Source organism: Caenorhabditis elegans, chromosome II (genome assembly GCF_000002985.6).
Source record: "Caenorhabditis elegans chromosome II".
In the NCBI taxonomy this organism is placed as follows: domain Eukaryota; kingdom Metazoa; phylum Nematoda; class Chromadorea; order Rhabditida; family Rhabditidae; genus Caenorhabditis; species Caenorhabditis elegans.
Genome location: NC_003280.10, coordinates 5,754,164 through 5,765,460, shown reverse-complemented (window position 1 = coordinate 5,765,460; position 11,297 = coordinate 5,754,164). Strand labels below are relative to the sequence as shown.

Here is an 11,297-nt window from a genome sequence, read left to right as displayed (position 1 = left end):
CCTTATCAAAACCCAAATAAGCGTGGCCGGTTTTCAACAAACATACACACTCATATATATGTTCAACATTTTTTTGAGTACACTCCACAAAAAAACAGAAAACAAATAAGGTGGAGGAGGAGTGACTGAACACGCCCATTTTTGTTCATGGAAATCAGAATTGAATATGGGTGGAAGGACATGATGGTGAGTCAACGTTAACCTGTCAAACAAATTGAAACACCCAAGCACATTCCGGAGAATTGTTAGATGGAAGAACAATAGAGATTGAATTTCTCGCGCATTGTGCAGGGAAATTTGCAAGAATTGGGTGGAAAATGACGAGAAAATGATGGAAGTTAAATGATTTTATTCATGATTTTTTTAAAAGATTATCTTGATTTTTTTTTATTTCTGCAGACTACAGTAAATGCTTCTTATAATTGTTTTTTTCGAGCAACGTGAAATGATCGCAAAATAATAAAAACCTTCTAGGTAGGCACGAAACCTACTAGAATTCACAGGAAAAATAGGATGCAACCAAGTACGAAAGCCGGCAAAAAGGAATGATTTCATGCCTATCTCCTTTAAAGACTTAATTGTTCAGATCTGAAAAACTTTCTAAAAAAAGTGGGACAGCGAAATTTATGTTGCATTTTGTTTCGTAAAGTTTTCAACTTTTATGAATGATTTTGAAAATGAATTGCTGTTTTTTTTTTAATTTTAGTATTCATATTTTCATACCTAAAGCTTGTTGACTCAAACTTAAAATCATAATAAAACTAGCAAAAGATGTGAAGAAACATGTGGGTGTTCAGTGAGTCATAAAGTTGGAAATTTATTGAGTAATTGTATGACCAAGTTCTAATTGACACTACTTGAAATCCTAAACCATTCGGTTACTCATTCACGATAGTTTAGAAAGCTTAAAGTAACTTTGGGGTGGAGTGAATAAAAGTAGAAAAAGACACAGTGCTCCTGCTCTGCTCGGAGTAAAAAAGTGAAGCGAAAAAAATGAAATCGGAAAGACACACACACACAAGCATTCCTACAGAATACCGAAAGGGTATTGTGAGGACGGTCTGTTGCGCCGGGGGTCGATGAGGCAGAGGCCCTGAGAAGCGCCCCCACCAATTGCTCCGCCCCCATTTTGTTGCCGAACCGTCGAAAAACGAGCTGCTATTTGCGTTCCTCCTTCTTTTTTCTCTCTGCGCGCTTCACTTTTTGAAATGATGCGCTTGGCGTATAGGCGTATTCCGAGAGAATTTAGAAGAGATGACGACTACTTTTACCTCATAGGAAGTGGCCGATTATCACAGTCAAGGACAAGAGAGAAATGATTTGAAATGGAAAAATGAGGAGATGTTAGTGAGGGAATTGGAAGAGGGGGAGAATAAGACATTGTTAACATTTTGTTTTCATTTATGGGTGAGAATGATGACAAGATTGGAGGTACAAGTGATCAAATAGTTCTACGAAAATGTTCCGTGCTGGCTAAGGTTTTGCATTTTTAATGTTGGGCTGTGGTAAAAAAATTAAGAACTCATTGTCAGTAAACAAGTTTTGTAAACATTGAAACCTGTAAAAAAATAGTTTAAAATTATCGCCGTCCAGTACTAAAGCTGAGGCATACCGTATTTTCCCTACAAAGTCTGCACCACAATTACTCTACTTTGACGGCCTATTTTCCAATTGTCTCAAGTGTTATCAAAAAATTCTCTACAACCAAAATATAGAGACATATTTGGTACATATTTGGTAGTTGACAATTTATTGATAAAATTTAAAGCAACCGAGATATATTCTGCCAAAGTAGAACCAGAAGATACAAGTCTAATAGGAAGAATACGGTAAGTTGAGGCCAATTTCTAATCTCGAGGCAAATGTGAAAACTAGCATGCACAAATATGCCTACCCGCCTATCTACAGGTACGACTCTGCTTGCAAGAGAGATAGGCAAGGAGGTAGGTAGGAAGGTAAGTAAGTCTACTGGTAGGCGGGTAGGCATCATGCGCTCATTTAGCATTGAAAAATTATAGCCGATATGATAGCTTTCTTCCCGGCTAAGTGGGTAGGTCTCAATGCGCCTGTATGCAGGCGGGTGAGCTTTTTGAATGAATAGAAGGCTACATAACGTTGACCCATCTAATAATACAATAACGAACAAATTTTGAAATTCAGAAAGGAATAAATCCAATTTCAATTAATCATCTACAGACTCTACAGACTAGGAACTATCGCTCTTGTTGTTCTGCCTTTTTTTTACTGATTTTTTTTGGTGCAGTTTGAACCTCTACCAATTAATACTATGAGTCTACTGGTTTTCAATAGATGGTTTCGATGAAAAAAAGAAAGAGAAAAATGAAACTGATGGATTAGGCATAGTTCTCAGTTTTATGTCGTCTTACGGGTGGGGTTTTGTATTTTTGTTTTTATGAACTATTTGAATTTTGCAAATGAGGAAATAGTTTAGATGTTTAAAAAACAAATAAATTAAAATAACGATTTCTCGAAGGATGTGTTATGGAAGACACGAGGGGCTAAACCTTGAAAAAAGCAAATTGAAGTCAAAAGTGATGGGGGCGTTTTACGGTTGGTCGACGTCCTCCTCCTCATTCTTCTTCTCCGCTTTTCTCCTTTTTTCTTGCGTTTCAACTGGATTCGATTCTTCGTTTTTTTTCTTCTTTTCTACCGTCCTCACCCGAAGTCTAACCATTTTCCTATTCAGAAACGGGACGACGCCCAATTTTCGTCGATACTCCGCAGATTCGGAGCGAAGAGGAATCGGAACGAGGAAAACGGGCAAAAACAGATGGAGAAGAGGAATAAGGAGGAAAAAACCACGAAGGATGATAATTGGGTTTGAAATGAATAGGAGGCGGGCAGAGGTGAAAGAAATTTGTATAGAATTGGGTTTTGAACACTTACAGACACCGTTCATGACGTTATAAAAGTACTTTAGTAGTGATGAGTAGTCATGAAAAACTGTAAAGGGAATATTCGAGCTACAAAATATTTATATTTACAGTAGAAGAAATTTGAGCCGAAAACTGTACAAAAAGGAATTAAGCCTCATTGCGTGTCTACTGTTCAGATTAAGATCCCGGTGACTGTATAATTTTTCAATGTTTTAAGGTGAAGCGTAAGTCTAAAAATAAGTTATCCCTGTCTTATAAGTGTCTAGATGGAAGCTAATCATATCAAAATCTTGAACTTATGAAACCATGAGACAAAATAAGAGAAAATTGGTTATTCTTCAGGGAGCTCATTTACAGATATTTTAAGTTTTGCACATCTGTATGAAAAGTTTCAAGGTCATTGTATGTTTTAAAGAACAGAAAATGAGCTGTAAAAGCTAAAACGGGTGCACATCATTCTAGGAATAAACCAAAGTTTACTGATAAACTATATTTCAGCTCAAGCTCGATTTTAGAACTTCAAACTTTTTCCATCTTTCACCTCATCAATCTAAACTAGAATCAACTTGAAACCCAGTACTGAATAATAATTGTTGTGGAAAATGCAAATAAAAATGTAATCCTGTACTGTACACACACACAGAGAGTGAGAGGCTGTTCAGTTCAAATGCGAGAACTGAATTGAAGTGAATGACCTGCTTGATTTCAATCGGAAAACTGTGAGTGCTTAGCTTTTGGATTGAAATTTAGAAGAATATAGCGAAAGAACGAAAATTATGAAACGGTACTGTAGGTTTCTTTAATCACCAAAAATTAGTTTTCAAAAAATAATATATTGAGAAGGAAGACCCAGGTTTTGCCAGGAACAAATGAACACAATAATATGCAAGGAACGCAACAAAATCCAACCATTTATACTTTTCATCTTCATTTTTCGTTGCCTTTTGATGACTCAAATGGGTGTGTCCCTTCCTCTTCTATTTATGTAAAGGAGGACACGCAAAAAAAGAGTGAAAAAAATGAAGAAAAAGAGGCGAGAGGAACGCCTTCTAATTGGTGTCGTCTGGACACTCGTCATCATTTTGTAACCAGTTTTACGGCATAGTTGTGAAAAGAAACAAACTGTTGACAAAAGTTGTTGTTAGTTTATTAGGTTTGAGAAAAAAAAAGATAATTCCGGGTTTTCAATTTTTAATTTGTTCTAAGAAAGTGTTCAGAAAGTATTATTTACAAAAGCTTAATTTCCGAGTTTCTATGTGATTTGTCAAGTTTGTAAGAATTGAAAGTGTAACTTTCCGGAGGCATGAAAATGTCCACCTGCAGCGTGCCAAAAAATTGGCTTCTGATTCCTTTTTGAAATTACTCGAGAAACCAGAAAATGCCGGACGTTGAAAAATACGGGAATTAGGCAAACATATGGGGAGGTAGGCAAGTAGGCACGAGGTACGTATCAAGTCGTCGTACAAAATTAGAGAGGCAAGAACAAGTGTGTTGTAAGTTTCATGCACTTTTCGGAAATCAAAAAAATGCTGAAGTTGATTGAGAATTTGTGAACCAATCATATCAGGCAAGTATACAAAACTGCAAAAAGATCTGATCAAAAGTTTCTCGGGATTACTGTCATTTCCGATCTCAAACAGTTCATAGTTTTAAAGAAACCTAGAAAAGGTAATATAAGCGGAATTCTGCCAGAAACCCTGTGTCGAATACGGATATTCAACTTCTGTCAAGAAAATAAAATACATACTATCAGCGGCTTATGACACTCGACACACGAACATCGCCACCAAGCATCGCGACTCAAGGAACCAACTCGCAAGCAACTTCAACATAACCACACTTCTACAATAACAAAGGTAACCCTATCACGTAGGAATTATCAATAACCACGTGGAACAACCTTTGCGACCTTTACGTGAAAGGTCATATCAGAGGTCTATATAAGGAGGAAATTGTGGAAGAAACATCAGTTCTGAATTGAACTCAAATGAACTCCCTTAGCTTCTGGTGGAAGCCGGGAGATCCCATGTAATAAATCGTTACTATAAGCTTGTGTAAAGTTCAGGATAAATTTTAAATTTAACAAATTGAAAACTTCAATGCTCCGAAGAAGCTGTCGTTCAAAAAAAGTCGCTGTGTATAAAATGAATTCGTCATGACCAACAGATGAGTGAAATATTATGCTACGCTTCCATCCTCCCATCGAAACTTTTCGGTATTCAGTATAATTCCGAATCGCGTACTACGCACCGTATAAGCCGGTTCTCGTTGCTTGCGCACGGGCGCCTCTGTCCGATGGCAGCTCTCTTTCTATTTCAACTATACTTCTTTCTCTCTCTCTTTCTCTTCTTCCTTCTCTTTATTTCTTTCGTCAACTACCCGAGTTAGGCGCATTTACAAATAGATGTTGATTCATGACAAATACCTCACTTTTACATAACGATTTGCCTGCAAAAAGTTCTTGAAATTTTCGAGAAGAAATCAAATGAAACCACACCGCACGAAAGTTAGATTTTTCAACAAATTATTACTGCAAATTAGATTATCAGAAAGTTCAAATTACTGGAATCTAGAGAAATTTGATTGTATAAAATAAATCATATCGTATAAATCGATCGGTCAACCTTTTAAAAATGAAGATAACATATTTTAACAATTGTTCTGCAAGTTGATGGGAACTGTATGTGAAACAAAATGTTAAATTAGAGGAGCTGTACTAAAAAAAAGAACAAATGATATACATTTATTGATCAATGTGTAATCGGATCTCTGTAACGTGTGAAGCTAGTTTTTCAGTTTTTTTTTTGGCAATATTTTTATCGTTTTGATCGTTACCCAATAACACTGACACACATTGGCAATGTTTCATCGTCGGATTAGTGGAACATTGGTTCGCTTTTAACTTCAATGCCTTCCTCGTTTTGGCTCATCGGAATTGGACTGCTAGGGGATTGAAAAGTAAATAGTTTAAAAGACGGGAAACTTGTGTGTTGGAAAAGCGAAGAAAAAGAAGATTCTGGAAGGGAAAATGTACGTGACAAAGAGTATCGTTCTAAAGTACAAGGATCAGAGCAAAGTAGAGTAGGGTAATCTGCAAGTACATGGTACACAGTAACTTTTGTCTAAATTTGAATTTGAGTTGTTTTTAGAAAAGTGTTAGTTTTACAAGCTGCTTGATGTTTGTTTTTTAGAAATTTGAACAAAATGCCAATTTCTCTCTTTAATTTTCAGGCTATCAAACACATCATGATGAACTAGATGATGTTTTGCTCAATAATCATTGATCAATCATTCAAACTTCTGTTAACCTTCTCCGTCAAAAATCCGGTTCATTGTTTCGCAAAAAAAATTTCGAAATTCGCAAATCTTTCTTTTATTTTTTCGTTTTCCAACCATTTTGCTTGCTCCTCTCGCAAAGTGCGCGGGCGGAAAAAGACGAATTAATTGTAGAAGCGTAGTCCTCCGTAAGCTTCTTTAGCCATTTTGCAAACATTTGGCTACCTACCTACGCTCGTACGACCCGAAGGGGGCCACCAATAATCATCAGCAACTTTTTGCAACAAGACAAAATGACAAAACTGTTACAATTAGGGGTATTTGGATGTATTGATTTGCATTAAGTTTGTTTTCAAAAACAAAGCATGATGTGTCGTCATGAAAAATGTGCAAATCTCAAAAACCTATTGAGTGCAAGATATTGCTGAAAAATAACTTCCTTCAAAGTTATGATTCTCCTGGATAACCTTGATCTTTCACGAGAACCATCACAGCCCGTATAGTTATATTGAAATGTCATGACGAATAAAACTCAAATTGTTATTCAGAGAGTTTATGTGAAATAAGCACAAAATTACTCGAGGGGGTCTTCTTTAGAAGAAGACGATGAAAAGCATTGAAGACGTCTTTTGTTGATTGGTGGTTCTACTTCTTTTCCAACTACTTCTTATCTCCTGCAGCTAGATCCTCGTACACTGAATCTTTCTTCTCTCCTTTCGGTCCTCCTTTCTTTCCTCCACAGAAGATTGCGACGGCCGGAAGGACGGCAACAGCAAGGGCCTGAAATATTTATATTAAAAATTTGTCAAAATCGTGTTTAAAGTTCCACAGAATTCGCCGTATTTCATCACATCAATCAGTCCAGAATGCTCTATAACCTTGCAGTTTTTGACTTTTCAATGGTTCTAAATCGAATCCACGCTTTACTCGTGACATGCATACAATGTCTCACAATCAGTGAGCACAGTGGACTCATCGCTATCGAGGATCGGGATACGGGCACCACAAAACGGTCATTCACAAGAGTTCCGAGTAGCGATGTTTGCATTGTTTTTTCATATTATTGGTGAATTCCTGATTAGCACAGCTGTTTAGTCTCGCACCCGTATACAGACCAATCACAAATTAGAGCAATCCAGACTGATTATAGGAATACGGCAAATCTCTGAAAACTCTGAAAACAAACTCACAAATGAAGCGATTATCATATTCGCTGGACAACGTCGACTTCCGAAATTTTTCTGAATTAATTTTTTTCTGAGAAAAATCGACTTTTATATGGGACCAATTTTCCATACTAGGGCATGTCACGGAATTAATTTTAATTCGAAATTATGTATTGTCTGAACTCCAAACAAAATAAAAACACATTTTGAAACACGTGAACAATTTTTTAAATCTATTTTCTGTTTTTTTTTTCTATTTTGACTATCTATTTTGAATTAAAATTAATTCCGTGACATGCCCTAGTGTGGAAAATTGGTCCCATATAAAAGTCGATTTTTCTCAGAAAAAAATTAATCAGAAAAATTTCGGAAGTCGACGTTGTCCAGCGAATATGATAATCGCTTCATTTGTGAGTTTGTTTTCAGAGTTTTCAGAGATTTGCCGTATTCCTATAATCAGTCTGGATTGCTCTAATTTGTGATTGGTCTGTATACGGGTGCGAGACTAAACAGCTGTGCTACTCAGGAATTAACCAATAATATCAAATACAGTGCACACGTCGCTACCCGGAACTCTTGTGAATGACCGTTTAGTGATACTCCAATTTATGATTGCTATGTAAAAGGATGCGAGACTACTAGCTGTGATCATCAGGAATTTAACAGCATTGGCATATGCATTTAATAGAGGAGACGAAGAGAGATCGCCAACAGTACCAACTACAATGCACAGACCGCTACTTGGAACTTTTGAAAATTATCGTTTTTTAATGCGCAAATCCCGATCCTCGATAGCGATGAATCCATTCTGCTCACTGTTTGTGAAACATTTTGTACAAGTCACAAGTAAAGCGTGGATTCGATTTAGAACCATTGAAAAGTCAAAAAGTGCAAGGTTATAGAGCATTCTGGACTGATTGATGGAATACGGCAAACAGTCGAATTTTGAATACTACTTTAACAAATTTTTCATATAAATATTTCAGGCCCTTGCTGTTACCGTCTTACCGGCCGTGGCAATCTTCTGTGGAGGAAAGAAAGGAGGAACGAAAGGAGAGAAGAAGGATTCAGTGTACGAGGATCTTGCTGCAGGAGACAAGAAGTAGTTGGAACTCCATCGACACCACCAATCAACAAAAGACGTCTTCAATGCTTTTTCATCGTCTTCTTCTAAAGAAGACCTCCTCCAGTAGTTTTGTATTTGAATATTTTGAATAAATATTTGAGTTTTATTCGTTATCACATTTCATACACAAGCGGCTTTCATTTTGGAAAAACTCACACTCACCCTTTTTGAAAGAAGTTCTGGTCAAGCTGAAAATTACTGCTTGACTCAGAAGCTGTTGACGTTCACATTTTGAAGCTCATGTTAGAATAGATTTTTATTATATGTTAAACTTGATCAACAATATTATATTAATTTAATGAAACTTCATTCATACTGAAATTTTTATTTTTGTTCATTTAGAAAACAAATAATGTTTCTTTTTGGTTTCATCTTTGCAACGGAAAATTAAATATACATATATAGGAATGATTAAAGTATTATTTGAAACGATTAATCGTAATGAGATTAATTAGATGATGGGTGTAATAACTGAAGGAAACGATCGATTAGAATGTGCGAAGCCTTTTCAATTCCGTGACTATTGTACAAGAATGTTTCAGCTTGTCTTCCTTGTCCCCATGATGCGTGAGATTCCATCACAATTGAGTCTGGTGTTAGGTTAATTTCTCCTGCATTGCGCCCGTAAATCTGTAATATTCCGGTTTCAATATGATATCTAATTTTATAATAATTATTACCTTAAGATGTCCGTGTTGTTGAATAACTAAGTGAGATGGGAGACGGAAAACGAAGGCTTGAACTCCATCAATAACACGACGGATTTCAAAGTTGCTTACATCTTCGGCCTGCAATTTTCCAATTTTTCATGTTCAAAATAAAAATAAAGATCTAAACTCACAACTGATCCACTGGTGTTTTCAAGAATGATGTACTTTCCTTGTGGATCGCACTCAACGATGCTCACATTTCCCTTAGCGTGTCTCTTGAATGAGGAACGAGTTTGAACCTCTCCAGAGTCCCAGTGATCTTGCTCGACTGGTACCAATCTGTAGAATTTAATATAACAATTCAAAACTAACGGGGGAAATAAGCTGAAAGTGCAACCAGAAACGTTTTTGAACTTCGCTTGGATAACCGTGGCCCTGCTCGACTACCAATCTTCAAAATGTTATTGTATAATATTATTTACAACTACCAATAAATTATCAACACATTAAACTATTTTAAATTATGAGCCAAGCCAGCAAGCATGACTTAGTACTTGATAATAAATCTTCCCAATTTTTAAATTAAGATGTTACATGTATTAGGTTGGTCCGGAAGTCTTTATTACTTTTTCAATCTTTTATTTCTCGAAGCAAGAGAAACGACAGGATAAATTTTATTTGCTATCATTATCAACAATATACTGTCTACATGTGGGCAACTTATTAATGCCCTGCTAACAGAACCCTTCCGGGCGCGAGTCGAAATAATGCTTGAGTGCCACATTGGTACTTTTATGGGTGTTGAAGATTCTCTGCTCGTGGACACGGGTCATATTTGAAAACGACTAGTATTCAGATGGAGTGAGGTCTGGAGAATACGGTGCGTGAAGGAGTACCATTCAACCATGGCTGGTCTGTTCCTACTATACTTGTTTCGAGAGATGGGGACTAGCATTGTTTTGCTGAAAATAGAGTTGCTTGTACTTCAAGGGTTAACGATCGATGACTTTCTTCAGGTTTCATGGTTAGATAACGTAGATGTCCCCACAAATTATTTTACCCTCAGGTAGCAGTTCCCAGTAGATGGGGCCGTACACTCCCCACCTCACTGAGAGCATGCCTTTTTTGGGGTGAAGGTCGGGTTTGGCGGCATCCTGTGGTGTCTCTCCTTCTCCAATCCACTGAGCACGCTTGTGGTTGTTAACGTAGAGGACCCACTTCTCGTTACCAGTAATGAGCCGGCCCAACCATTGATCGGCCCCGTGGAAAATGAGGAGGGAAAAGGAATCACCCACTAAAAAATAAAGGTTCGCTTGTGTCAAAATGTGAGGTATGAATCGACCCATACGTTTCTTTATTCCAAGAGGTTCCCAGCCTCGTACAATGTTGGTTTGACGGGGCTCAAGTGTGGTTGACAGCTCACGGGTGGTTTGGAAAGGATCCGTTGCCACGGCTTTCTGCAACGTGTCCAAATCCAATTTATGGGGTCTCAGAGTCTTCGAGAGAAAATTCGTCCTTCTCGAAGCTTTGGAACCAATTGCGTTTGATATTATTGTAGAGGACATGTGAATCATAAACATTCTTGAGGAGACTTTCCGAATCCTTCATCGTGGTATGAGAGAGAAAGAGGTACATCAAACCATATCGGATGTGGATCGCACTAGGGACATACATCGTTGGTTAACTAACTTCAGCCCAGAGGGAAGGGAATGAGGTGTTGCTTACAATGCAAACCCAGTTATAAAGACTTCCGGTCCAACCTAATATTAAGAACGTTTAACTGGTAGAAAAGTTTCATTATTTCATACAAAAGCGCATCCACCTGGTTCTGCCGTTCGAATTTGGTATTATAGTTCTGGATTGCATTTTCCCTTAGTGCTGAAAAATATATGTACAGCTTGCAACGTGTTCAATCATTTCCAAAAATTCTGTAGAATGTATTTTAATGTAGTCTCAGTCAAGAGCGAGTCACGACAACTCGGTTCAAAACCACTCCTAATTTTAATTATTATTACTATTATAAAAAACCTTCGAAAACCATAACTAAATGGCTTAAAACAATTGTCGAAAAAAAAAGCGAAAAAAATTTTTTTTAGAAATGGTTTTAGACCGAGTTATCGTGACCCACTTTTGACCAAGAAATTTTTTTTGGGAAGTATCGTGATAAGTACACTTCTTTTAA

At 37.0% G+C, this 11,297-nt stretch overlaps 3 protein-coding genes, 1 long non-coding RNA gene and 5 other non-coding genes across 9 annotated transcripts; 6 read left to right on the top strand and 3 right to left on the bottom strand.

Moving 5' to 3' along the window:
* Nucleotides 1-59: 59 nt before the first annotated feature.
* On the top strand, nt 60-420 carry linc-122. The gene has a single exon (NR_101692.1). It is a non-coding gene; the product is annotated as a long non-coding RNA linc-122 (long non-coding RNA).
* Nucleotides 421-425: 5 nt separating this feature from the next.
* F10C1.12 lies at nt 426-575 on the top strand. Its single transcript, NR_051105.1, has one exon. It is a non-coding gene; the product is annotated as an Unclassified non-coding RNA F10C1.12 (non-coding RNA).
* Nucleotides 576-1,019: 444 nt separating this feature from the next.
* Nucleotides 1,020-1,160, top strand: F10C1.11. The gene has a single exon (NR_051104.1). It is a non-coding gene; the product is annotated as an Unclassified non-coding RNA F10C1.11 (non-coding RNA).
* Nucleotides 1,161-3,836: 2,676 nt separating this feature from the next.
* Nucleotides 3,837-3,977, bottom strand: F10C1.19. The gene has a single exon (NR_051102.1). It is a non-coding gene; the product is annotated as an Unclassified non-coding RNA F10C1.19 (non-coding RNA).
* Nucleotides 3,837-3,977, top strand: F10C1.13. Its single transcript, NR_051103.1, has one exon. It is a non-coding gene; the product is annotated as an Unclassified non-coding RNA F10C1.13 (non-coding RNA).
* A 2,315-nt stretch (nt 3,978-6,292) lies between these two features.
* F10C1.20 lies at nt 6,293-6,412 on the top strand. Its single transcript, NR_051101.1, has one exon. It is a non-coding gene; the product is annotated as an Unclassified non-coding RNA F10C1.20 (non-coding RNA).
* A 287-nt stretch (nt 6,413-6,699) lies between these two features.
* On the bottom strand, nt 6,700-7,421 carry F10C1.23 (Lipoprotein). The gene is made up of 2 exons (NM_001356843.2): nt 7,364-7,421; nt 6,700-6,953 (listed from the first exon to the last, which is right to left on the bottom strand). Exons 1-2 carry the CDS (start codon nt 7,379-7,381, stop codon nt 6,834-6,836), a joined length of 138 nt encoding a protein of 45 aa, NP_001343756.1. The 5' UTR covers nt 7,382-7,421; the 3' UTR covers nt 6,700-6,833.
* Nucleotides 7,422-7,704: 283 nt separating this feature from the next.
* F10C1.3 (Variable outer membrane protein) lies at nt 7,705-8,569 on the top strand. Its single transcript, NM_001356842.4, has 2 exons — nt 7,705-7,749; nt 8,326-8,569. Exons 1-2 carry the CDS (start codon nt 7,732-7,734, stop codon nt 8,443-8,445), a joined length of 138 nt encoding a protein of 45 aa, NP_001343625.1. The 5' UTR covers nt 7,705-7,731; the 3' UTR covers nt 8,446-8,569.
* A 205-nt stretch (nt 8,570-8,774) lies between these two features.
* F10C1.8 (LTD domain-containing protein) lies at nt 8,775-10,993 on the bottom strand. Its single transcript, NM_062731.8, has 4 exons — nt 10,938-10,993; nt 9,307-9,454; nt 9,146-9,253; nt 8,775-9,095 (listed from the first exon to the last, which is right to left on the bottom strand). Exons 1-4 carry the CDS (start codon nt 10,979-10,981, stop codon nt 8,913-8,915), a joined length of 483 nt encoding a protein of 160 aa, NP_495132.2. The 5' UTR covers nt 10,982-10,993; the 3' UTR covers nt 8,775-8,912.
* Between the last annotated feature and the right edge of the window lie 304 nt (nt 10,994-11,297).